The 27,599-nt window shown below is 47.6% G+C and overlaps 1 protein-coding gene across 2 annotated transcripts in view; it reads right to left on the bottom strand.

Moving 5' to 3' along the window:
• Positions 1–27,599, bottom strand: part of UBASH3B (ubiquitin associated and SH3 domain containing B) — a 55,172-nt gene that overhangs the window by 9,138 nt on the left and 18,435 nt on the right. Inside the window, exons 2-6 of one of the 2 annotated variants that reach the window (XM_058857137.1) lie at positions 5,658–5,711; positions 4,926–5,112; positions 4,306–4,504; positions 1,448–1,617; positions 1,146–1,354 (exon numbers count right to left, since the gene is read on the bottom strand). In XM_058857137.1, the coding sequence (XP_058713120.1) occupies positions 1,146–1,354; positions 1,448–1,617; positions 4,306–4,504; positions 4,926–5,112; positions 5,658–5,711 (819 nt within the window). Of the gene's footprint in view, positions 1–1,145; positions 1,355–1,447; positions 1,618–4,305; positions 4,505–4,925; positions 5,113–5,653; positions 5,712–27,599 lie in introns of both variants that reach the window. The other variant, XM_058857138.1, reaches the window with a different exon arrangement.

Below are 27,599 nucleotides of genomic sequence, written 5' to 3' on the forward strand. Positions count from 1 at the left end.
AGCTACTGGATCCTGAGTTCCCAACAAGGGCTGGTCCTGCCCTGAGGAATTGTTCCACAAATTGCCCAGATGCTGGTGGAGCATTGGAGTCAGCCCAGATCCATCCTCAGTGACACCAGAACTTGAATATCTCAATGTGAACAGAATCTCAGTTCTTACTTAAGACCCATCTCTATTTCTGCTCAAAGTGAATTTTGTCCAGCTGTCAGCCCTTCCTCCCATTTAATCCCTTTCCTGCCTAGCCCCTATGACATTTTTTAGGGACACTGGTCTGGAGAATACCAAGGATGTTTTGGTTACCCCACTTCCCTCTGCCCCCAGGAGCTGCCACACAATTTCTGAGCCTTTCTTTCTCTCTAAGCCTTTTAACAAAGGCTACAAACGCTTCACCATCTATTTATAGATGACAGGACTCGCTGGGAATGGTGATGAGGCAGAGGCAAACTCTCTGTGTGCCTGGAGAAGAGCCACCAGCCTGTCTCCAGTGCTGCTGGAAAACACAAACTGCTGAGGCTGTTCCAGCTTAGTCATCTCCTAAGGACAGGTCATTGTTTGGAGGCTTTTCCCCAAAAATCCTGGTTCCATCTCCTGTCTGCTGGACTCTGCCTTGTGTCCCCTGCTCTGGCAGGGATAAATGGGGGGTAAATGGGTTCTGTTTAATGAATTCCCACCAAAAGCAAGAGGCATAGCCTTATTCAAAAGGTGAGGGCTGCATTCTCACTGAAGCCAACAGCAGGCTCTTAAAAACCTTGCTAAATATCCTAAGAAACTGATCCTAAGTCCTTTTCAGCAGGGAATGATGCAGGGAAGATGTCTCTTCCCAAATTAAAGCTCAAGTTTACACCTTGGTGATCCCAGAGGTGCCTGCACAGCAGTGCCTCCAGCAGCCATCTGCTCCAGCCCCAGCAGCCCTGCGAGTCAGAGAGAGCTGCTGCAACATCTCAGCTAAAAAAAATCAGCTTGTCCTCTAATCCCACGCTAGGGGAGAGCATCTGCTGCTCCTTGGCCGATGAGATGAGGCTCTGTGTGCCAGCTCCTTCCCCTCAGCGCCCTTCTCAGCATCCCTCCTCCCTTCCCCAGCTGAAATCCCGGCTGCTGAGCCCCTTTTTGTGGCCATGGGGCGGGGAGGGAGAGGCTTGACCTACCCGTGGAACACCCAGGTGCCACATTCATCCGCCTTGGTGATGTAGTTCTCAGGGAGCAGCCCCGAGCAGCCAGTGGCAAGGGAAATGCCATAAATCCAACCCTCACTCGTGCTGGTCTGCTCTACTGGGGACATGAAAATGAAATCCCCTGGGACCAGCTCCAGCTCGTCGTCGTTCTGGGGGGTGTAGGGGTAGATCACCTGCAGAGTCTGGGGGGTGAAAAGCACAGGAGGGTTGTTAATGGAAGGGGATCTCCAGCAGAGGGGTGATTTCCTGGGATGAAGGAAGCTCCAGAGCGTTACCTCGTGGTTGACGAAGCGAATGTCCCGGGAGAAGATCGCGGCCACCCAGTCACAGCCCAGCTTGACATCGATGCTCTGGGCCAGCTTCTCCAGCGTGGGCAGGTGGCTGCTCTGGAAGTGATAGGCCAGGGTCACGTGGAGCTGCTTCTTGTGGGGCTCCACGTGGACATCTGCAATGGGGAGAGGAGGGTTACAGACCCCTTTCTGCCAGGTTAGGTGATGCCTGGGGAAGGCTGAGCTAGGGCAGAGGCTGGACAGATTTCAGGATAAAGCAGGGATTTATTGAAAGGCCCTAAAGGACACACCTTGGGCACTACAAGAGCCAGGGCTGCACCCAAGATGGACCTAAAAATGGTCACAAAATGGATGATTGGTCACGAGACCTCACATTTTTATAAGTTTTGGTCCATCTGCATACTGGGGTGAATTGTCCAGTCCCAGCTCCAGGTTATGGAGTCCCACCCTTCTTGTTTTCTCTCTCCAGCCCAGCGCTGTTCCTGCTTTTGGGCCTGGAACTTGTAACGATTGTCCTTGGTACCAAGCTGGAAAAGGAATTGTTTTGTCTGCCCAGTCTGTGAAGAGAGCTCACTGACACTTCATGTGAGGCTCAGAGCTGCACACTGGGCTGGGCAGAATCTGAGAAATATGAAAGCTAAAACTTAAGGCATCAAGAGCCTGCGGCCTCTAACAGGAGCTGCACTTGCAAAGATGCTCAAGTGGAACAAATTGGAGTTCAGTTGGAAATGCTGTGAGTGTGAGGTCTCAAAATTGCACCCCAGAACAAATAATCAGAGATTTGGGGTCTGATTCAGCCCTGAGTCACAGCAGGGGCATCCTACAAACAATGGGTGGTGTGACAACTGGTTTCCTGCCAAGAGAAAAAAAAAAAGACATTTTTCCAGGTAAGAAAATCCAGGAAAATTTCATGAGCAGCTTTCCAATATAAGCAGGTTAAAAAGCATAGTTTTTACTCTCCCTCCATTGTTCTCTCTGCTGCAATAAATTACAAGCCCATGGAATTTGAACTTGTGTGCAAGTTGATTAAATCTTTTCCCTGGAAATTGGTTGGATTATCAGTTTAGTCACTGAGGGTGAGGTATTCCCAAATTGTGGAAAGATAATACTGATTCAAAATGATCCTGCAGAAAAAAAAGGACCTGCATCAGGAGATGATTCCAGGTGAAAATACATGAAATATTTGGGCTCTTCCAGTAGATGTGGAAATCATGGGATACATTGTTTGCATGTAATTCATTCCTGCTTATTCAACCAAAAATTGCAATTAAATCTGACTGATTATTCAGTCACAATTGCAGCTATTCAGAGGCTTGGCTCCAAGTGCCAGCCAGGGGCAGCTTTGCAAGCTCATCCATCTTTTTTTTTGTTGTTGTTGTTTTTCATCAGCAATAAAAAATATGTTCAAGATCTCTGAAAAACACCCCAGAGACTTTAATGTGATAACCTGACCAAGCTGTGTCTGCAATGCAGCAATTGCCTTCCCCTAAAAAACCCCAATTTGGCCTGAATTGGAGCAGTCTCGGGGGCAGAAGATTGTTGGAAGCCACCAGAGCTTCTTTCTTCTGGGTCAGTGGGGTTTTCTTTTTTGATAAAAATTGCATTTTTGGCTGTGCTGGAGGGAATCACTGATCCCACTCTCACGTGGCTGCAGTGTCCTTGGACCCACCCAATGCCTTCCTTCCAAAACCTCCTTTTTAAAGATGAAATTCCCTCCCTCTCCTAAAGGGAAGGGAAGTTCTGGCAACGCGTTCCAGAGGTTCTGGGCACTTCTGGCTCCCTCCTCCGGAGCAGGGACGGACTCACAGCATTCCTGCATGGCTGTGGGGTGCCTGCCCAGCATGGAAACACACAGGAATGCAGAATTTGCTGCATCTTGATGCATTTAAGCTGCAGGACAAGCCTGGGATAGGGAAGGACTAATCCAGTTGTGCTGTGGGCAGTCCAAGCTGAGCTCTCCAGTGAGGGAGGGTGGGAGGATTACCCAGGGAGATGTTACAGTGCTCCCAGGGTGTTGTGACTTCCCAGTTTGGAGGACACTCAGGGAGGTTGTTCAGCAGTGGAGACCATGGGAAGTTCTGGTTCTTCCACCTCCAGAAGCAGGAGAGGATCAGAGATGGACACAGAGATGGAGCACCGAGGTTGGCAAAGACACCTGGGGTCTTCTCCCAGAGTCTTCTTCAGACCTCAGAAATGCAGTGAAGAAACCACCACGGCCCTCTGCAGACCTCAGAAACGCAGTGGAGAAACAACCACGGCCTTGAAACGGCCGGGGAAAGTTCCGTGGTGGTGGCTGGAGGTGGAGAGCAGGGCAGGAAACACCGAGCCTCGCTCAGAGCAGCTCTGTGAAAGGTGAAGGAACCAGCAAATGTCAGCTTCCCTTTCAGAAACAGCACTGGAAACTGAGGGTGAGACATCTCCCTGCTGAAAAGACAAAGCACCCAGTGGAGTGTTCCCCTCAGTTTTCACTTAAAAATCAGGGATTTGCTTTTGAGCTTTGCTTCTTGGTGGCATCAGAGCTCTGGGGTTCTGAAAAGGCCCAAACCGTGAGCTCTGGCAACTGCTTTGCTTCCTCATGGCATCCAAGCTTTGGTTTACCTGACAATGCCCAAGCTGAGTTCCTTCATGACACAAAATTCGGGTTTTCTGACAATGCCCAAGCTGAGCTCCTTCATGACACAAAATTCGGGTTTTCTGACAATGCCCAAGCTGAGTTCCTTCATGACACAAAATTCGGGTTTTCTGACAGTGCCCAAGCTGAGTTCCTTCATTGCATCCAAACTTTGGATTTTCTGGCAGTGGCCACCCAGGAGCTCCTGGCAGCTGCCAGAGCAGTCACTCACCTGCTTTGGAAGCCGCCTCTGCAGCAAAGTCTGCAGCAAACTTCTTGAGCACCTCAGCGCTTTCCTCCTTGACGAAGAGCCCGATGAAGTTGGAGGAGGTGTAGAGCTCCAGGGGCAGCGGGGCAGGGAATTTGCATTTCCAGCGCATCACCGTGGCCTGCAGGGCCTCCGTGAGAGCATCCACCTTGCTGTCCTCGCACTGCCAAGGAAGCAGGACAGGCAAGGCTCAGGAAAGGAAAGGATGTGGGTGGGTGACAATGGTCTGTCCTTCCCCTCATGCAGTGAGAAAAAGCACAGGGGCATGGGAAAAAAAAAAATAAAGCTATGTTTAGAAATCCTCGGCCCCTCCCTTGTCCTCAAAGCAGGATCAGCTATCCCCAAGTAACCTTCCCAACCTCCCCCCACCCATCCTCACGCTAAGGATCACTGGAGAGGATGAGAATTTGGTCTTCTGCTGCTGCTATACCCTGAAAACAACAGCTTAAAAAACCAATTACCTCCTCCAGAAGCCCAGGCACGGGCAAAATCCCCCCAACTCCCCCCTAAACCGGGATGAAGTCTCCAGGCTGAGCCTGGCATGGAATGGCTAAAGGAGAGAGGGGAGAGGAGCAGAGCTTTACCATGAAGAACTGGCAAAGGGTGATGTGTGGGAAGATGTTGTGAGCTTTGTTCTTGCCACAGATCTGCTTCGACTGCTGCCAGAACTCCGAGAGCTTCTGCGCCAGGGGCCCGGTGGGGCGCAGGTACAGGACGTACTCCCGGGGCAGGGTGTCATCCAGGAACGGGTCACCCACGTGGGAGAAGAGCCTGGCAGGCAGAAAGAGCTCTTCAATTGAGAGATAATCACAGATTTTTCCCCCCAACAGAACCAGTTTCCCCCTTGCTGGCTCATGTTCAGGGTCCCTTTGTGGGAAAAAGCAGCTCTGGTGGGTCAGGCAGAGCGGCGCTGCCTCACTTGCTGCCCATTAGCGCTGCTCAGTAATACAGAAAATTGGGTTTTACTTTCAGGCTGATGCTCTGAAGATCTAACCCAGGTCACTGCTTCTGCTTTTTCTGCCTTTCAGAGTGCAAAACACAGGGAGGAGAGTGCCAGGAATGGCTCCACATCTCTGAGAAGGCAGCTCACATCTTTTCTGTTCCCTCTCTCACCTGTTCCTGCTTTTGCTGCAGATCACAAACCCTCTCAGACCAGGCTCATCTCTGGATTGTTTATTTCCAGCACTTCAGCAGCACCTCACTAATTCTGCAGGTGCTTTCCAGACAACACCCCTGTTTAAACACTCTACTCTAATGACTGAAACCCTAAATTCACCATTTCTTCTACTTTTTAACATTTATTACTTCATACCAACCAGTCGCATGCTGCTTGGACACTCCTTCCACCTGTGGATGCCAGCGCTTTTTGTCTGCAGAGAGAGCAAAGTAAAAAGAGGATTTCAGTGCTGCTGGGTCCTACTGCTGTGGGTTTGGACACTTGTGGGGTGCCCTTTCCAATTCCCTCACCCTTTTTTTTTTTTGGATGTGCCACCTGACAAACCCCCATAAACTGTTTGAAGGGTAAAGTCACACAGCCAGCACAAAATCTGAAATATGGATCTCTGGGTTTTCCCATTTCCCCAAGTTTTCAGAGAAACAGCAGCATTTAATGGTCTCTTTGCTGGGAATTTCAGCATGAAACACCAAAGATTTGGGTCTGAAAGTGCAGGAGTTGCATTGAGGAGAAGTAAAATTCAACTGCCACGAGAGGGCAGAAAGCAGAGATTTTCCAGGTTAGAAAAGTTCCCTTTAGTCCTTGCTATACTCAAAGAGCTCTTTTGCTTCTTTCCCTTCAGGAATCCTCTAAATCCCTTTTCACTCCAGCTGGGAACACCCAGCTCTCCTGCTCAGCAAGTTTTCCAGAGCAGACCAGCACAAGTTAACAGCTTTAAATTTGGGATTTGGTTTTCCAAATTGTGTTTCCCAAATTGTGTTTCCCAAATTGTGTTTCCCAAATTGTGTTACCCCCAGCCCTCAGCCATGTGCTGTTGACTCAGCTGTGCTTCAGCCCTGACCTTGCCTTCCCCACCCTTTGAACACATTTTTGCTCGTTTGGAGGGTAAGAGGAAGGCAGAAAGATAATGCTGAGAAAAGAAAAGAAAAAAGGAAAGGAAAGGAAAGGAAAGGAAAGGAAAGGAAAGGAAAGGAAAGGAAAGGAAAGGAAAGGAAAGGAAAGGAAAGGAAAGGAAAGGAAAGGAAAGGAAAGGAAAGGAAAGGAAAGGAAAGGAAAGGAAAGGAAAGGAAAGGAAAGGAAAGGAAAGGAAAGGAAAGGAAAGGAAAGGAAAGGAAAGGAAAGGAAAGGAAAGGAAAGGAAAGGAAAGGAAAGGAAAGGAAAGGAAAGGAAAGGAAAGGAAAGGAAAGGAAAGGAAAGGAAAGGAAAGGAAAGGAAAGGAAAGGAAAGGAAAGGAAAGGAAAGGAAAGGAAAGGAAAGGAAAGGAAAGGAAAGGAAAGGAAAGGTCTGTGTTGCAAATGTGTGATGATGAAAATACTTCCTCCCCAGGCGGTTTTGCTGCCCTCATCTGCCAGCATTCCCTGGAGATCAGCAGAGTGCTGGGCCCAGCAGCTGCCCTCTGGGATTTGGGATTTGGGGTGGGGAACACTGTGGGTTGGTGTTTCTGCCTTGCTGACCTCGCTGTGCTCTGGAAAATGTTCAGTGCAAGGCAGCCACTGCTTCCCTTTGGAAGGCAGCTCAGTCACAGGAGCTGATATGGGGGGACCTCTCTAAAAGATAAGGGAACCTCTCTAAAAGATAAGGGGACTTCTCTAAAAGATAAGGGGACTTCTCTAAAAGATAAGGGGGACCTCTCTGGGAGCAATGCTTGGGGATTTTTCCTTCCCTGTTTCCCTCATTTGCTGAGCTGCCCTTGCTCAGTTCACCTCCCCTCCCCTCCCCTCCTGTCTGGGTTGTTTCTGCTCTTTAAAACGTGAGATGTGACTCTGCAAAACTCTCCCCTGACAGCTGTGAGGGAAAGCTGCCCTCCCAGAACAGCTCTGGCTCTGCAATGAGCAGTTTCTCTGGGATTTCCTCTGCCCAGAGCTCTGGAGGAGCTGTGCACAATCCAGGTTCTATCCCCCACCCCTGGGACTCTGCTCCTTCATGACCTGATGATTCCCTGGAACAAATCCCACTCTGCTGGAATTAACTGGGGACCCCGAAGAGCAGCAGAGAGCTGAGGCTGGACCCACACTCTGATTTCCAGAGCTGCCTCCATCATCCACAGGGACAACCCACTCCCTTTTCAATTTCATTTTCAGTGTCAGGAGGAAATGCTGCATACAGCAAACAAAGCCAAAGGATATTTTTATCCCAGGACCTACAGCTGAGCGATTTCTTTCTTTTTTTTTCCCCTTATTTTTTAATATAGTGCAAGGAATGGTGATGATGACTGATAAGTCTCTGCTTCCCTCCCAAAATCCCACCCTGGCCAAAACCTGGAGAGAACCCATCCCCCAGCTCCCAGGCCAAAATCAGTTTTTTAGAAGTTGAGTACTCAAAACTGGTCACAGCCATGTGAAACTGGCCTGATTTTCACAACTGCTGAGTGCAGTGGGAGCTGGAAAACACATCCTGCTCCTGAGAAATTCAGGTCACTTAATTAGGTGACAAATTATGGCTTAGGTGCTCAGATTTCCTCATGCTGGGTAGCAAGAGTTGGCTGGAGCATTGCAGAAAAAAAAAATAAATTGTGACTCAGATGAACCAGAAAAGAGGAAAAAGTAAGAAAATAACTTATTTTTCAGAATTTACTAGATGGTGCCACTGAGTAGCCATTTCTGGTGATGCAAAATGGGTTTGGGTAGGGCACGAGAAGCTTTGTGCAGCATTTCTGGTCCCCTGAGCCACCCAGTTCCTCCAGCTCTTGGCTTCTGCTGCCTCGGAGATGAAGTGCAGGGAAATCATTTAACAGCACCCAGCAACGTGGAATAATCCCTTTGAACAGACAGAGGTTCTGTGCAACTGCAGGTCTGGAGAATTCGGGGAAAGGGGAAAAAAAGTCCTAATAGGAATGTTTTCCAAATGCACAGCAGGAATTTTATTCACCAGGAAGAACTAAATGCATTTGATTCTTTAACCTCAAGGCCTCCCCGTGACACTTTTCAATGTCAAGGCCCAAGGAAAACCTTTCCCCACTCAATCACTGGTTAAACAGGATGAAATATTGCCAGGAAACATCCCAGCTGACCTCTTGGTCCAAAATATTCCAGCAGAATTGGTGTTGCTGCCCTGGCCCACACATTAATGTGTAAATGGAGCCCATTTTAACCCCAGCTCAGCTGAGGGCAGAGCCCAGAGCTCTGAGTGCTGCTCTGAGAACTTCACTCCTCGCTGCTGAAGGGATTCTGGCTTCCTGACACTTCTGTCTGGGCGGAAAAAAATAAGAGGAATGTCAATTCAGCTTGAAATATATATCAATAAACATAAAATATAATGGCCAAGCCCCATTTGCTTCAGAGGAAATGACTGTAATGGGGAACGAGGCATTAACCATAATGAGAACCTCTGGCCTCAGAAGCACCACACAAAAATCCTCCCTCTGCTGAGTGCTCTGCCTTCTGCTTCTGGTCCAGTTTAAAAAGTGTTTGGCTTTATTCAAGCCCAGCTTAAAAAAGGAGGAGCTGCCAGTGGCAGTGAACACAGTGGGGAAGCCGCTGCAAACAGCAAAGGCAAGGCATGGGGGGAACTGTTCTGGGATAAAATATAATGCAGATATAGATACAGCACTAAAAAAGTGTGCAAACTTCAGGGGGGTGATGCCCCAGCAGGGATTTCCATTGGCTCCTCTTTAGCTTCACTAATTGTGCCATCAGCAGAGCTCTGCCTGCCAGAGGGACACGGATTTATCTGGAATTTCTGCTCTCAGAGGCTGCAGAAAACGCCAGCAGCAGCTCCTGCCTCAGCCCCAGCTCCACAGGCACCGAGGGATTCAGGAATGAGCCCTGGAGGGATGGAGGAAAGAGAGGGAATGACCAACTCTGCCCTTTCATCCCATCCCTCAAACCCACACAAACTCCTTCCCCCTGAACAAATCCCCTCCCAGGGATGAACTCACCACCTGAGCCTTTGGCCCATCAAATACTTTGTACATGTAAATAAAGATTTATTTTTTTAAAAATTATGATGGAAATACTTGGCTCTCCTCATCAGGTCCCACTCACAGCCCTGCCTGGCAGGGTAAAATAGGAATTACAGCCCATAATTTATGCCAAATAAGTTTGAAAGAAGGATGCTGTCAAACAGAACATTTTTCCCTCAGGAATACAAAATAGGCACCTTCATTTTTGCTTGTTTGTGCCTATAAAACATATTTATATAAACATATATTCAACTAGCTCTATGTATCTATTTAAAGCTTGGCTTTTTCCATCTCTGTTGGTTTCTGGTAAAAGAATAGAAAGCAAAATGCTGGCTGGCTCCAGGGAATGGGGAAAAAATAGGAATTTTCTGGCTGCAGCTGCTGTTTGGAGCAGATCTGTCAGTGCAGGTACAGGTCAGGAGCCCAATATTTAAATTTCTCCTTGCCTTACGTGGCAAAGTCACGGGCTGGGAGGTCCTGAATTCAAACTCTGCTCTATAACCTACAGGAAAGCTGTTAAAAATTCTCCACAAACAGTAAAATTCTCAGTAATTTTTGTGTGGTTTATTTCCAATTTGCCCATTGAGTGACCTTTACAGATTCCTGAATTTTTGCAGTTTTCCTCAATTGTTTATTAACAGTCCAACAAGGGAAATGTGTCTGTTTTAGGCTTTCATTAAACAATCACACATTGAGGAACGGTTTTGGCAGGAAAATTTCTGTGCACTGAATGATTTGGTTATGTGAAGTGGGGAAAAACACCCAAATTCCTGGGTGCCATGAAAATTCCTCAATTATTCTGCACACAAAACCAGCCACAGCTGTTCCTCCTAAAGGTGCTCTGCTCCTCTGAATTCTCAACATGCAGAATTCACTCGGCCACCCCCCAAAAAAAATCATATGATGCCACTTCTGTTCTTATTTGGGTGACCTTCCTGCTATAAATAGGGACAGGACAGGAAGATATCACCAGGGATCCAGTTCCTGTTTAGGCCAGGGGGTTGGGGATGTTCCTTTTCTGCATCTGTGAAGGAAAAAACAACAAAACCCCGCGGTGTTTTTGCGAGGAGAACGACTCTGACACGAGGATAATTAATTTCTCTCCCTTCACTGAGTTTTACCTTAACTTCTCCCTCTGTTTTCCTGCCCAATGACGGAGATAAAACCCTGCTCATGTCGAATTCGCTGACTTTAACTGCAGCCACGTCCCCCCCAGGAGCACCAGCTGGTTTTACACCCTGAGATTCCCTTTGGGAACATTCCCAAGCACTGAGTTCCAGCAGCAGATCCCATGGAAAACACCCAGCTCCTGCCTGGAACACAGGAACTTCCAGAGGGGAAGTTCTTGGGGACTGTGAGATCTCTGTGCTGCATCCTGGAGGTCACGTAAATGTTTATGGAAGGTGCCTGGTGGGGCTGGAAATTCCCTTCCTCCCTCTTCCCAAGGGCTGGCTGCTTCTTCCCAGCTCTGGAATAGCAAGCTCTGGTAGCAGGGAAGAGAGGGAAAAGGGGAAATGTGGTCAGAAATAAATCTGGGAAACACACTGCTGTGTGTTTGCAGCCTCCATAACTTCAAATTCTGTTTTTTTTTCAGAGGACCAGCAAGCTGCAGCCTGGCCACAGGAAGAGGAGGAGGAGGAGGATGAGATGATGGTTTTTATGTGCAAGGAATGAGGGCCTGGGCATGTGTCTCTTGCTTTTTGGAGTTATGTAAGATTTTGAAGGCGGCTTTCTCTCCCCACATGTGCACCAAGTCATTCCCTAATCCCCTGCTCAGGCAGCTTGTTAAAGCACGAGGAGAGGGAAGTACAGGCTTGTAAAAAGTGGCCGGGATAAAGGCAGGAATGTAGCAGCCATTTACCATTTTCAAAGAGATACAGGGTTTAAAGAGGAAGCAGGATATTCCTTTCCTTACAACAACAAGAGTGCAGCTTTTTATGAGGCGTGGGCTTGGCTGTCCAGCTCCTGCCAGCCCTGCAGGATGCAGGAGGAACAAGGCACAGGTTTCTGGGCTGATCTGAATCGGTCACACCCCATCAAAATTCCTCTGGCCTTTCATTCTCCCCTTCAGCTGCAAAGCCCTGTCATTAGGTTTGCTTATAATCCTGATATTGGTTTTCTTTTTAATTTCTGTTTTGGATGACATTTGCTGTCTGGCTTCCTGGTTCACTTCCTTCAGCTTCTTTCCCCATGTGCTAATCTAAAAGTGCTGCTCAAACAAGCTCTGAAAATAGCAGGAGGCCTGAAGCTGGGAATTTAAGAAAATGATGTCTCACAATTCCCTAATAAAACACACAAAAATTGGCAGCACCTCAGCTGCCTGCTTCAGATTCCAAACTGTGATTGCAGGGCAGTGGGGACTCGGCTGAGGAAGGAGAGAAATAACTGCTGCTGCTAAAGGTTTTGCAGAATTGTGACCATTAGCAAAACAGACAGAGCTAACACAAATAAATCCACACAGAACTGGAGCACATTCAGCAGGGGCTCGTCCCCTTCAAACACCTGATTTTGAGAGCGGCCAGAACGCTGCAGAGTGACCACGAGTTCATCACTCACAGGGAGCAGCTTTCATCTCAGAGCTATTAATCCATTTTTAGCTAACCAGCAGGACAATGTCTTTGCAAGGAGCCAAGCTGGAGGTTTAAGGATGCTCCAATGCACCATCTGGAGGCTCAGTGATAGCCAGAAAAGGAAGCAGTTGTCACGCTGATTGGAAAGAAATGAAGTCCCTCGTTTTGAGGCAAACACAACGCTTTCCTCTCCCTAATTGCTCCTCTCCCTATCCAGGAATGAGATTTGGCACAGCTCTGCTTTGTTTCCAAGGTTCTCCTCGTTGCCACAGCCTCTTTCTCCCATCAGCAGAGGGGTCGAGGCTGGTGGAGCTGCCAGGGCCAGGTGGCTGCTGCTGGCACCCCACGGGTCCCCAGCGTGCCACCTCGGCAGCTCCTGCCTGTCCATCTGTCACAGCCCTTCTGCAGCTCCCAGCACAGCCCCCAGCCCCTGCTGAGCCCCCCACCCTCATTCAGAGAGGTGGAAAAGCTCCCTGTGCCCCCTTTCTGCTCCCCATCCTCTGGGCAGCCCCACTTCACTCCTCTGGGCATCGAATTTTTTTATAGATCTTTAGGAAGAGAAGGGGAAAAAAAAGAAAAGAAAAAGAAAAGCCACAAGTAGCACTTTAAAGTGCCAGTGTTAACATTTTCCAGCTTCTTGGGGTTTCAAAACAGGAAGTTTGGGGGCGGTGCAGTTGCACAATTTGGCAGAAAGCTGCGGTTCTCTGAAGCTGGTGACACGGGGCCGTACCAGGAACCGGAGCCCTGACGGCCACCAAGGATGTGACTTGCTGGGAATAATCCTCAGGAGGTTCTGATGTGCTGCTCCTGTCTGGAGGAGCCTGGCTGAGCATCCCTTGGCTCACAGTGGAGAGCTGCTTTGTCCTGCAGAGTCTGAAGGAAGCTGTGCTCAGGGGAGCTTTCCCAGGCTGAGAGGAAGAGAGCAGAGATATCGCAGCCCAAAGGCCAAAAGCAGAGCTGAGCTGAGCTTGGTTTGGATCTTGTGAGGAAACCTGGGATGCAAAACTCCTCCAGGTCCTTGGACCTCAGAGGGGCAGTCAGAGCATTGGGCTGAGCTTGCCTTGCTTGACAGAGACGGGATTTGGATTGAGGTGCAAACAACAGCTTTTGGTCAAAACTTTGTCAGGCTGGGTTCTGCACAAGCAAATCACAGAATCCTGGGATGCTTTGGGTTGGAGGGGGCCTTGAAAATCACCTGGTTCCACCAGGGACACCTTCCACTGTCCCAGGCTGCTCCAAGCCCCATCCAACCTGGCCTTGGACACTGCCAGGGATCCAGGGGCAGCCACAGCTGCTCTGGGAAAGCTCTTCCAGAGCCTCAGCACCCTCATGGGGAAGAATTTCTTCCCTAAATCCATGCACTGTTTCAGTCCCTTTCTGTCCAGTGAGGAAGGGAATATCCTGTGCTTGCCAAAACTGGGTGAGTTCAGCCACTCCCATCCTGCACTCAGCTTAACTCGATGTTTTTTGCCCTGATCATCCTTTGCATTACCCCCTGCAATGTTCATTCTGAGCCTTTATTTTCCCCTCAAGTGCTGATTTTCCCTTCTTTAGGGGCAGTGTCTCCCCGTCATGGGGACTCTCAGAGGTTCCATGGGCTCGCAGCTCTGCTGAAAAGGCAAACCCTGGAGATGGAAAATGGGAAGTGGACGCCTGGCGAGAAGCAAAGCCTGCTCTCACACCTAAAATAGGCAAAGCAGCAAGAAGGAAGTCTAAGAAATTAAGGAAGGTGGAAGGAAGAAGAAGGGTGGGGTGCTGAAATAGTTGGGTCAAAGGCAAAAAAGAAGAGACCCAAAATAGCCTCCTGCTCTAGAGAGCTCTGTTCAGGAAATTTTTGAAGCCTTGTTGTTTTCAGCAACACACGAAATTCACAATATCCCAAATTATTATTCCTCACTTTTATTTATTTATTTGCTTTTTTGGGGGTCATCTAGAGAAGACCAATATTCATTATGTCAATATTCATTATATCAATATTCACGGATCAATCAATATTTGATTCAATATATCAAATTCATGGGAGGTCTGGCCAAGAAGCCCAGAATGCTGTAGAAAAAGGGAAAAAGAGGGTTAATGCAGCAGGTGATGAGGGACATTTGCCACTGACTGAAACAGCCCCAGAACAGAACTGGGGCTGGGAGTCCCCTGTGAGCTCCATTTGGGTGAGAAACACTCACAGGGCTCAGCCTCCTGCCCCGGAGATTTTGCAGTGTGTGGTTACAGCTAAAGTCAAAGTTTCCATTGGGGGAAAGAGAAAACAAGTGAGGCAGCAAGCTCTGCTCTGAATTTCAGTTTGGGGAGCTGGATTTGGTCTCTTTCAGGTCAGTTTGGAGTCCTCAGGTGATACAAAAGCGATAAAAATGTACAATTATTTTGCTGTTATAATCACGGTAAGCTGTAAACTCGTGGCCAGACGTTAAACTCTAATATCAGAATAAATATTAAAATAGACCCTGCAGTGTCTGGCTCAGTAATCTGGATTGTTTTACAGGAGGCTTAACCAAGAGACCCCAAAAAGTTTCAACAGGGGATAGAAAGGAAGGGTTAAAAAAAACCTCACATTAAAAATAAACATGTTTGAAGCCTAAAAGGGAACAGGAAATGAAGAATTGTGATAAACTGAGAAACAATGAGATAAAGAAGGATCTAAGAATTTAATGAGAAAACTTCACCACAGACTGGGAAGATTTCCCTGCGTACTTTCCTGATTTTGTTCTGGCCTGTCAGCTCTAAGTGCAGAGCCTTTTTATTCCTGCGTCTGATCCTGCAGAATATGTCAGTGAATTACAAAAAAAGCAAGGGGAAGACTTTAATGAGACCTGGATTTAGTAATTATCCCTACACCAAAGAGTATTTATGCATCTCTTTAACTCCAAGCATGTCCTTACAGACTCCAGGCCTGCTCTTATGCAAAGCAGGTGCTGCAAGGTTATTGCAAATCAAGGCTTTGGGTCTCTTCTTCCTTCCAGCACAATTTCCAGGGATTTTAAAGCTGTGTTTGCTGTGATAAAAGGAACTTTGTTCAGCTCCCTGAAAACCTGGGGATTTGATGCTGGCAAGAACACAGGGGTGTGTTTTTTGCTGGAGTGTTTGCTCACAAAAATCCCCTCCAGCAGCAAAAGTCTGGCAAAACCCTCAGTGCGTGGTCCCACTCCATCCCCTCAGCACAGCATCCTCCTTGACCCACTTCATGGCCTTTAATTAAAGACTCCCCACTCCAGCAGGTATCACAAAGCACTCCAGGGCTTAATTCCCGTGTCTGTGGGGGGAAAACTTCACCTTCCCAAGCCCCCAAATGTCTGTTTTACACTAAAATGGTTCTGCAGCCGTGTCAGGGACCTCAACAGGGCACAGCCATGGTAGAGATCATAAAACACCAGCTCAGCTGGGCTCTCCCTCCATCAATTCAGACTCTGCTGAGCCATCTGGGCAAACACAAGCAGTTTTAAGTCCTAAAAAGTGCCCAGCACACGGTTTCATCCGACCACAGGGGATGGGAATTCCCAGGGCTCAAGCCCTGCTGAAATCCTGCCAGATTTCCAGCGCTGACCATAAAGGTGTTCAACTCCACTTCTGTGCTTTTGTGTCCAGAATCAATATAATGTGGGTATTACAATCTAATTAAATCTCCTTTTTCCTCTCCTCTCACCATTATAAATTTAATTTTTGACACCTACGAGGCAGCAGCAGTGGGGTGGGAATAGACAAGGACCGAATCCTCAATCCTTTTTCCTGACAAAACCTTGCTGTGTGTGAGGATCAGGGACACAGCCTGGCCTGACCTCTGCTTCCCTTGGCCAGAATTTCCATGGATCTTCTGTGGAATTGTCCCTGGATTGCTTGGCTCCCTAAATAATGCGAGATCTGGGGCTTCCCTTCACTCCAGACCTTTTCCCGTGGGGATTCCGGGCTCAGCTCTGCTGCCTGAGCCTCTTGCCATGGATTTTCCCCTCCTTTCCCAAGCTCCCAGCTCATCCTCGCACCTCACCGGCACTGGGGACACATTTCCCCCCAGTGCCAGGGCTGGGATGCTCGCCTGGGAGCCCTGGTTATCCAGGCTGGGGCAGTTATTGGCAGGCAGGCAGGCAGACAGACAGACAGACAGACAGACAGACAGACAGACCCGCCCCACCAGCAGCACCTCGTTTCCAGAGCGCAGCTCTCCCCCGCACCTCGCCGAGTGCTGCTGTGGGGGTGTGCTGCTAAAATTATCCACCGGGGGGGGGAGGGAAAAAAAAAGCGATTTACAACTGAGAGCTGAGCCCCATCTCCTCTGGGTTCTCGTGGTTCAGCCTGAGGAGAGCAGCTTTTCTTTCCCAAACACAGAGGGAGCCTCTTTTCCCATCTGCTGCGGCCTCTCTTTCCATCCTGCCCAGGGGCCAGCCTGTCCTGGGATGGAATCACTGATCCAGGGACAATTCCAGCCAGGACTGGCACCACCAGCAGCATTAGGGAGGAGGAGAGCACCTCACAGTGCTGCTACTTCAAAATAATACCTGTGCTCCCTCCACCTGTCAGAGCCTTGTCTGGAAGAAGAAAAATAAATAGATAAAATGAAGGGTTGGTTGTAAAGATTTGGGTTTTAAAGATTAGTTTGCTCTGCAGGCTGCTGTGGTCATGGTGAAGGACCTGGACTGGTGGAAACTTCCCTTTTGGTAAATATTTAAGAGCTGCCTCGTGAAAAACAGGCAAGAAAGGAGAATCTATCAGTTGAGAGGAATTCTTTGCAGGAAATTTCAGGGGCTGATACATCAAGGCATGCCTGGGAAGTCGCAGAATCATGGAGTCACAGACTGGTTTGGATTGGGAGGGACCTTAAAAATCATTTCATTCATCCCCTGCCATGGCAGGGACACCTCCCACTGTCCCAGGGTGCTCCAAACCCCATCCAGCCTGGCCTTGGACACCTTTTAACCCTTTCTGTGCAGTGAGGCCTCTCTTGGGTCTGGATCTGACAGGAGCTGAGGCTCACAGCACTGTGCTGCACCCCTGTGTGTCCCTGGGTCTCTCCAGCCTCCTACAACAACTCCTGAGCTCTTATCAGGGTGTTTAAACCCAGTGTGGCAGAGTTGCAGAGCTGCCAAGGGTGTTCCATGTCTTGCAGCTTCTGTACAATAGAAAATAAATAAAACCAGGTTCTTGGGTAGCTACAGGAGTGCCCCATCTGGAAAAGACTGGGAGGTTATCCTGGTTATCAGCTTCAGAGGACCCTGCCAGACACAATCACAGAATCACCAGGTTGGAAGAAACCTCTGAGATCATTGAGTCCATCCCAGCCCTGACACCTCAACCACAGCAGGGAGTGCCACATCCACTCCTTCTAACACATCCAGGGATGGTGACTCCACCACCTCCCCGGGCAGGCCATTCCAACACTTTATCACTCCTTCTGTAAAAATCTCTTGCCTGATATCCAGCCCGTATTTCCCTTGGCAGAGCTCAGGACTGTGTCCTCTGCTTCTGTCAGCTCTGCCTGCAGAGAGAGACAAGCCCTAGGGCAGGCTGCAGCCAGGGGAAAAGCATCAGCCCCCAGTCAGAACAAGGCTTTGGGAGTGGTCCTGGCATTCCCAGAGCTGCTGCTCACAGCCAGGGTGGGTTCAGGGGCTCCCCAGCAGCTCCCCACCTTCTCCTGCCCTGGATCCAGCAGGAGAGGCAGGGCTGTGCTCAAACTGGGCTCAAACCACACCAGCACCCAGCTCTGCTGCAGCCACAGCTGCAGGAGGGATGTTTAGTGGGAAATGCTGTCCTGGGAAAGCCAGAGGAGCAGAATTTGTGTTTCAATGAGAAAAAAGTGTCAGGTCCCGCAGCTGAGGCTTTGAGAAGCCAGCCAGTAGTGCAGGTAAAGGGCTCCCTGCCCTGCCAGGGCCAGCAGCTGCTGTTCAGGGTGTGCAGGGACACAGGAGAGAGCACAGCCCTTCCTCATCCTCCTCTCCCAGCCTGCTCTCGCTGCTCCCACCTCCACAGAACACCCCTGGCAAGCACAGATAAAGCAGCTTGCACCAAATGAGGGTTGCTCTGTGTGTGTGCAGGTGTCTCTCCTGTGTCTCCCCACATCCCTGGGGAAATACAGATTTCAGGCTGCAGCTGGAACCAGACCCTTCTTTTCACTGCAATCCTCTTTGTTCCGCAGTTCAACATTCCACGTTGGCAAACAAGGTGCAAATAAATCACGTGGAGTGAGGCTGAAGTGAATTTTGGGGGCAAATTCTGTAGGCAGCAGACAGATCCCGGTGCCATTTGGGATTTTTCTGGATGCTGAGCCCAGCTCCGCCTGGATTCCTGTGTGGAAATGACTCCATCCTGCCAGGCAGGTGAGTGTGCAGCGTGCTGAGCTGCACAGAGACCACGAGGCTTTCACAAGAGCTCAGCATCAGCCTAATTTTGCTCCCAGTGGCATTGAATGAGGCAGAATTAGGCTGGAGCTGAGCTGCTGAAAGCTGTATCCTATCTTCCTCTTGCTGGAGTTGCCTAAAAATAAGGAGTCCAATTAAATCTACAGCAGTACAAAGTATGAGGGAATGTATAATTAATTTAAAAAATCAAAGGCTGTCTTACAGTGCTGATCAGCATTTAGCAATGCTGCCACCAGCTCTTACTCTCCTCATTCTTCCTTTTTAATCAGTGATTATTGTTGCATCTCCTGACAGTGTGATCACATATTCTGGTGGTATTTCAACAACTGCATTCCCTGGGAGCTGTAAACATACCCACAGGAGCAGAATGAGAGAGGGAAAAATTTATTACCCAGCCCAGCCCTGGTCCTGACATTTAACTGGAGCCCTGATATTGGTGAAGGATAAAAATTTGCTGGCTGTGATAGTCAAGGCTTTCATTTTCAGCACAGCCCTGATGAGAAACTAAAAGCTGAGAGAAGAAATTGCATGTCCAAGGTCATGTCCCAGAGTTATTGCTCTCCTTATTGCTGCTTTTCTGTAGCAAAAACAAAAAGAGGTTTTATTTTGGTTTACCAAGAGATCATGAGGAGGCCACCTGTGAGCACAGGGCTTTGTCAGCTCCCAAACAAGTGTTTCACACTTGCAGTCTCCCCTCCATGCAGCTGGGAAGCTGCAGAGGATGTGCTCCTGGCACTTCTCCTGGCACCAGTCCCCAGGAGCTGCTCTGGATTCCCAGCAAAGCTGCAGTGACTCCATCTGGGCCCCCAGAGCAGAATCTGGCGTTTATTTTGGGTGCCAGCTGCTCACAGTGGCACAACAGCCAGGGTGGGTTTGTGTCACCCCTTCCTGGAGCCTCTTCCCTGGGTTGTGCCCAGATTTCCCCACTTTCCCCTTTTCTGCTGGCATTTCAGGCTGAATCCCTTCCTTTGTGGCACAGTCCAAAGGCCTCCTGCTACAGCAAGGACAGGTTTGGAGGAGATTCTGAGGGGAAATCGCTCCCAAAAGCAGCAGTGGTGGCAGGGATTGTTCACTTGGGGAAGGGAGTGAGCCCTGTGGTGGTGGCTCCGTTCCCTCGGAACAGGGACCTGCTCCAGAGGCACCTGCAGGGCACCTCTGCTGCTCTCTGGGTGCCTTTTCCAAGAGTTCAGATGATTCACGGGCCTGGAAAAAGGGTGAGGTGCAATCCAGACCTGGAGATCACCCTCTGTGAAATTCCTCCTTCCTCTGCCTTTTCCCTGCCTCTTGCTGTGCCCCCTCCTCTTCTCCTGCATGTTCAGCCCACGGATTCCCCCTGGCACTGCCAGTTCCTGATGGGTGATGTTATCCCAGGGCTCCTTCACAGAAATCACACTGCAAGGCTCTCCAATTAGTACAGGCAGCCAGAAAAGAAACAATTCTGAGAAATAAACCATTCCCAGCCTGGTCCCTGCACTCCCCAGGGGGAGGATCTCTCACCCCAAGCCAGGAAAGCAGCTTTTACATCAGACCCACCATTTCTCTATCCTCAACTAAATACCTTCTGTAATAAAAAAATTATCAGGGAAAGATCAGCCATCCCTAAGTGCAGTGAAATTCAGGAGGAATTCAGGAGGAAGCTCTATCCCTGCTGTAGGTTGGTGCAGAGAAGCTCAAGGAGGACAAAAAGGGATCTCAGAGTTCTCAAGGGACTTTGATTTGTACAAACATCAGCCCCAGGCTCTGCTGGAGTTTTCTGTCTGTTAAACAGAAAAAAAATATAAACTTTTCTTTTCAGTTTGAAACATAATTTCCTGCATTATTTAATATTCTGTTCAGTGCATTTCTGAAGGATCACCCCTCCCAACAGATTCAGGGTTCCAGGATCCAGCTCTGCTGCTGTCAGATTTAAAAATAAAGATCTCTTCAAGAGTTTATTTTATGTAAGGAAGAGGAATTTTTACTTCTCTGCTGCCTTTGCTGACTGGGCACTGGTTTCCAGCTATAGGCTGCTGCTCTGAACTACGCATTTGAAGTTATTTTTGAAATGTGTTATTACCCCGAAGTTGCATCTCTGCCTTTTTGATGCATAATTTAGATTTTAGCCTCTCATAAATTACATGCCTAAGGAACTGCTGATGCTTCTGGGAAAGGGAATAAAAAAAAAAAAAGAACTCAAACAACAATAATAAGACTGTACAAAGTATTCTTTGTGGAGACTGTTCTGGATATGAACACATTTATGCTTCCCTGAGTTTTCCCCTATTTTTGTCTCTGGGATGTTTACACAAACACAGAACCTCTATTGTTGGCTGATTCACCAGGATCAGGGAGATCTCGTGAATTCTCCCCTCATCTGCAGCATGAAATCACAGCTCTTCGTGGCACCCAGATGGATGGATGGGGCAGCAAAGAAAAGAAAGTAAATTTGCTTTTTCTGATGGAGGAGGTTCCTCCCTGCAGAGCAGCAAGGCCAGGCAGAGAATCTCAAGGAGAAACAGGATTATTAAAGTGGTGAGGGGGTTTGAGTAACTCAATCTCGTGCTGGATTTGGTTCTGTTCTGCTGCTTGATGTTGACAAATCTATTTATTTTTGGGTGCATTTTATCCTCTGCTCAAAATAGAGGTAAGGAGGTCTTTGCCTGTTGCTGCTTTTCTTTAGGTTACCATAGAATTTCTTCCAAAAGCTGCTGAAAAAAATTCCCAGTGGCTTCCAAATGTCTCTGGCCTTAACATTCCTAATTCAAGGTGTGGGGATTTTGGACAAGTGTATGAAATGCCACAGCTCCCTCCTGAACCTGGCTTCAAATTACTAATGCCAGGTGTGAAGTTAAATCAGGGAAAAGAAACTTTCTGTTGCAAAACAAACTGAAGATTTCTGAAGGCTCTGCACTGTACCCGAGTAATTGTAACTGAGTTCATCTGCTGAGCTTAAAAAGAGGGGGAAATAATTGCCTGAAATTATCTATCAAAAAAAAAAATGGAGATACAAGGAGGGATGGGAAAAAAACAACAACAAAAAAAAAGTAAAAAAAAAAAAATGGGATGTTTTTCTAAGTATTGGAGGCAACATCAATAAATTTTTAAGTGTGTAATTTATAAGGGAAGTGATTCAAATGAAATGAAGCACTTTAAAAAATCAGCAAAGTGTCGAGGACATAATAACCTTTGAAGAATTTTAAAAGCCTTTTCACATTCGTGTTATTCGAGTTCCTCACTCCTGTAATTTCACCTTTTTTATTTTGTTGTTGTTGCTGTTTTAATGGCACAGCTCCTCACATCAAGTGATTACTGCAGAATCAATGGGTTTCGTTAGAAAAGGTAAAGTCAATCCAAATCCTTCCTGTCTGGAAAGAAAACAACTTCAGTGTGCCCTAAATGCTTATAGGAAAAGAAAATAAATCTCAAGTTTTAATGTTCTGCTAATTAAATCTCACTGTCTTTAAGCCAGGCCCAGGATTCTGATCTCAGTCCAACCCTGAGTTTTGCAGATTTCTGTTGGAGTAGCTACAGGATGGAGAGAAAAAAAACCAAAAAACCCAGAAACTCCAACCTTAAAACTTTGTGTCAGTTCCCCAAAATGTTTAAAAATCGTTTAAAGTTTTTTTTTAAAAATCAGAAGTTTTTTGTGAGGATGTGGCTGATTTTCTGTGTCCCTCCCTGCCATTAACAGGGAGCATTTTTGGGGCAATCCAGCACCACGTAAAAACCTCCTCATTAAAGTTCCCATCATTTTCCTCCTCTCAAATCAATGTGAATGGAATTATTTCAGACATTTCCCACACAGAAAAATCTTCCCTGAGGTTTTTCAAAGCCTTTGGCCTCCTGCAGCAGCTGCAGGACCTTTGCTAAATCCAGGAACACAAGATCCTGGATAAAAGCCAAACCAGCGACAGCCTCACACCTTCTACAAACCCCTGTGGATTCAGCACTTTATGCAGCTTGAAAAATCAACTTTTTTTCAACTGTCTGAGAGCTACACATCTCCAAACCCAACACCTGATTTTTGTCAGCGGGGGGAAGAGGTGAAATTTTCCAGCTGGGATTTATTTTTAGGGAGCATCATTTGTTTTGGTGACAATAGAAAGTTCTGCTCAAGCCTTCTGCTGATCATTTCAGCCTCTCCTGAGCTCTGTGATGGAAATTTGGGTTTCCAGGAGGTCACCTGGAGGCAGGTTGGGTTTATCATCCCCCAGGGGGAGAGAGGAAAGGTAAAACCTTTTTTTTTTTGGCTGGAATTCGATTCCAAAGGGATTCAAACAATAACATTTCTGTTTTAAGTGCATATTATATCATTATAATGAATCTTATGTATAAGGTCAGAAAACTTTGTTGTACTAATATATTTTCTTTTATTTCTGTTATTGATGAAATTTAGAAATAGTGGTGTAATACACATATATGTTATTCTATAACATGATATTAAAGCACAAACTACTTTTTGTTCATATAACCCAGAGACTGAAAAAATAGTCAGAGACCCCCCTGCATTGTTAAAATTATCTTGTCCTCCAAGATCTCCAGGAGAAGGATTTATTGCATCCTTATGGGAGGGTGGAAAACCCCTTGGCACCAAGAAAATTGATCTGTTGGGAAGGGGAAAAGGTAAAAACTAAACAAAGGAGCATCAAAAACTTCAGAAGAATGTCTGAATATGTATGAGAATTTATGGATTTGTAGTAGGGTTCTGTTTTTAGGGGACAATCCTTTGTTAGTGAGGTGAATACAGAATCACCCAGCCATACCTGTACGCTTTATTTTCATCTCCTAATTATCTTTTTATTAAACTTTTAACTTCTATATATATAAAAAAAAATAGGTGAACCTCGTTTTTCACACTTTCCGTGGATTCCATCACTTCCCGAATCAACAGAACTCGATTCCCTCTCGGGTTTATCTGGGTGCCAAGTGCTGTGCCTGCACCACAATGGCTGCATTGTTCAAAATGTATTTTGGTAACTGCTGCTCTTTAGAACACAATTGTCTGCTGACAATTATTCCAGCCCAGCTTTAACTCCTTCCAGCCACAGGAACCTCTTCCAAGAAGGTTTTATTCTTTTTTTTTACCCCCAACGGAGAACAGAGAGGAGCCTAAACCTGCGACTCTCAGTGTTAGATAACATGTAAATGATGGTGAGTCATAGTGGAAAATCGTAGATAAAAATTGCACAAAGGCTTATTTAAGCACCATCTCATGATTCCTTCCCTGTGCCTGAGCGTGTGAGATGTACTCACACACACACTCCAGAATAATGCTACTATTTGTCCATCCCTCTGCCCCGCAGCTGCCTTGGAAGAGATGAGATCCAGAATAAAAATGTACATTCCTATCCATATTCATGTTTTCACATCCATCTCACATTCCCCAGCGAGGCACGAATGAACCCTGGACCGGCTTTAATCACAAACACCCCAATTATTCCCACACTTTCCTCATGGGAGAGCTTGCTGGCTTTTTACTGGGTGACCAATGGGATATTCCTAATTTACAGTCTGGAAAACAGGCAGCTGCTGGGTGATCCTACGAACCCAAAGACTGGGGATGGATTCCAAGGGATGCTTTCCCAGATTTCACTCCGAGAACCACACAAGAACTGCTTGGAAAGAAGGTCAGGACAGGCAGAAAATCTGACTTGTGGCAGGAAACACTGAGAACAAGGTGCTGGGGTTTTTTTTCCCTCTGTGCATGTGGTATTTCTGTAACTCAAGCTCCAGCAGCAGCCAAGCTCTGAAAACAAACTCAAAGGAAGAGCCAAATATGTCAGTAGGAGTTGGAGAGCAATTCCAGCAGTGCCTGAGAGTTTAAGGATGGGAGATATTCCTTTCTCCTGAATCAGAAACCTACGTGAAGTCCTCTGCTAAGGAAACAGCCAGAGAGGAGAGAGAAAACAGCTTGGCCAAAACAAAAAAAAAAAAGATTTTATTTCCTGAAGGACACAGGTTCACAAATAAGAGCCAGGAACCGTGTCTGGGTTTCTGGAGAAAGGCTGGAAAAGTGCATTTTAATGTAGAGAAGGAGTTTCCATCTTACTCATCCTGCCCAGTTCCCCACAGCCCAGAACTGTTCCCAACAGGATCCTTTTATTTCCCTCTCCAGCTCAGCTCTGGGAGGCTGAAGGAACAGGGCCAGCCGACCTCACAATTAGAAATGTTCTTCCTAATGCTTCCCCGTAATTTGTCTGCTTATTTTCATGCATTAGCCTTTATGAGCTTCACGAGGCCACCTTAATTGCATTGCATTCCCTTCTGGCTGCTCAGGAAAGGGCTTTTTCTCTTCTCTTTTCTTTTTTTTTGCATGGATTGAAAGCAGGGTTTGGAGCCAGAGTTCTGGCAGCAGGGAGCTCTGGCAGGGACCATCATCCTCATCATCATCCTCATCATCATCATCCCTGATGATGGGAACAGCACTGGGTGTCAGTCCCACATCCCAGGTCTGGGATCACAGCCCTGTCACTCACACTTTATATTATAAAATTGTATTATAAATTTCCCATTTTATTCCTCCCATTCCACTCCCCCAGGGCAGCTCTGCATTTCCCTCCTGGAGCTGCCTCAGCCAAGTCTCGGCGATTCTTTTCTCCCCTGAGCACCTCAGCTGGGATTTTCACCCCAAATCCCCAAATCCCAACCACCTTGCTTTGCCAAGCTCTGCCTCCTCTGAAAACCCCAGCCCTGAAAGAATTCCTGGGGCAAAGCTCATCGCTAACATCCATGCTGGAATGGACTTCCAGTGACTTCCAGAGGGAAATAACCAGTGTTGTGTGTCACAAGGGCTCAAATTCCTGGGTTTGTTAGGAATGTTATGGATGGGCAGGGAGCAAGCCCTGCACTCCCACCTCTGTGCAGGATGAGGAAGCCCCTGGTGCTCCCATCCCATCTTTCCTCACCATGCCAGCCCTCCTGTCCTTGTGTGGAGGGGTTAATTTCAGCAGAGAGCAGCAATAAATGTCAGAGCAGAGCCCAGGAGCCTGTGACCTTGCTGCAGAAGGAGGCTTCTCGGTTCTGCCAGTGAATGCATTATGAATGCAAATATCAGAACGGGCTGTGAGGAACCAGAACTTTCCTCCTTTGTGCCGTGGAATGTCCAGGTCTGTGAGGATGGATCGAGCTGTTTATTTGGATTTTAAGGAGCTAGAGCTCTTTGTAACACTGGCGTTTTCCAAATTTCAATAGATTTTCTGATTAACCTGACAAATTGCTTTCAAAACAATGAAGCATTTTGTATAATGAGGCAACAAACCCCGATTGTGGCCGTGCTGGATGGTTCCCCATCCTCAGCAGATTGTGGGGAAAGGCAGAAAATGTGTGCTGGGCTCGTTTTAGGCTTGAGGAGGCAACTCATCACCAAATAAACCCCAAGAGCAGGGAATGACACGTGCAGCTCTCACAGTGATGTGGCTCTTCTTGGTGCAGGAGCCTCAGCTCCTCCTCAGCCTCAACCAACCACAAATGGATTTTTTAATCCTCCAGGAACACTTCTGAGAGTTGTTTGGTTTTTTTTTTTCAGAGTCTCATTGCTTTTTGTCTATCATTGCTATTTGTCTGATTTTCTCTGGAATTAAATCCCACTTGTACTGAAGTGGCAAAATTTAGATCTTGGATTTGGTTGAGAATCCAAGAATCCCCAGACTGGTTTGGGTTGGTAGGGACCTTAAAAATAATCTCATTTATCCCCTGCCATGGGCAGGGACACCTTCCACTATCCCAGGGTGCTCCAAACCCCATCCAAACCTGCCTTGGACACTTCCAGGGATGGAGCAACCACATCTGAGCACCAGAGCTTCACCATTAGGAACTTATTCCATATATCAAACCTAAATTTCCCCTCTTCCAATTTAAAAAAAAAAAAAGAGTCAAATTGTCTGCTAAGTATTTCTCCTAACAAATTTAACTCCCAACCATTTTTAGGGGAAGAAAAAGAAGATAAAGTAACGTGGCAAAATGGAAAGATCAGAACTGAGGTCTGTAATTTCCTCCTGCAGCAGGAAGGTTTGCAGTGCTGAGGTGGGTGATGGATGGGGAGAGAAACAGGCACCGAAATTTGGGTTCATTAAGGAGCATTCACAGAGCTGTAATTCAGGCTCAGGAAGGATTTTTGAGTTTTGGCTGCAGCCAGATGAAGCTTTATAGGGGGAAAAAAAGCCACGAGGATGCCATGGAAATGATCTGGTTTGATGCTTAAATGGAAAGTGGAGGAGCCAAGAGCCTGAGGAGCTGCCTGAGGGCTCTCACCATCATCTCCACAGTGGGACAGGGCCAAGCTGCTCTTGTTTTGTCACCAGTGCCATTTGCAGGGTGCCTGGCTTTGCTCAGGACCTCCTTCATTGTCTGCATCAGGCAGAGGAGCTGCACAGACCCCAAAAGTGTCCATGCAGAGGCAGAGGAGCTGCAAAGAGCCCAAAAGTGCAGAGCAGAGGCAGAGGAGCTGCACAGACCCCAAAAGTGCAGAGCAGGGGCAGAGGAGCTGCACAGAGCCCAAAAGTGCAGAGCAGAGGCAGAGGAGCTGCACAGACCCCAAAAGTGCAGAGCAGAGGCAGAGGAGCTGCACAGACCCCAAAAGTGTCCATGCAGAGGCAGAGGAGCTGCACAGAGCCCAAAAGTGTCCATGCAGAGGCAGAGGAGCTGCACAGAGCCCAAAAGTGCAGAGCAGGGGCAGAGGAGCTGCACAGACCCCAAAAGTGTCCATGCAGAGGCAGAGGAGCTGCACAGAGCCCAAAAGTGTCCATGCAGAGGCAGAGGAGCTGCACAGAGCCCAAAAGTGTCCATGCAGAGGCAGAGGAGCTGCACAGAGCCCACAAGTGCAGATGTAAAGGCTGAAGGCTGCTCTCACCACCAAGTATCAACTTCATCCCCCACCCGCCTCCCACACACCACCAGAAATAACCTGGAATAATTTATTTAAGTGTGTCTGTATTGCAGTTACGTGTTTAATGACTTAAAGGGACGGCATTTCACTTCGGAATCAAGGTGGATTTTCCCTGGTTTGAGGGGAACCATCGCTGCTGCACCCGATTTCCTGAGTTTTTCTCAGTGGATTGAACTCCAGGCTGCTGTCTCAGGTAGTCATTACCCTCATTAACAGAGAGAAAACCACAGCACAAATGGGTTCAGCAGCTAAACTTAGCACACAGCAGTTCAGTGAGAGAACAAGGAATGAGATAATTCTCCCATCCTGCTTGCTGAATATTGGAAGGAAAAAAAAAAAATAAATTACATCTCGTCTTCCTTCTGCTCCTGTTGTTTGCTGCCTCAGGCATTGTCTT

Source organism: Poecile atricapillus, chromosome 25, assembly GCF_030490865.1.
Source record: "Poecile atricapillus isolate bPoeAtr1 chromosome 25, bPoeAtr1.hap1, whole genome shotgun sequence".
Taxonomy (NCBI): domain Eukaryota; kingdom Metazoa; phylum Chordata; class Aves; order Passeriformes; family Paridae; genus Poecile; species Poecile atricapillus.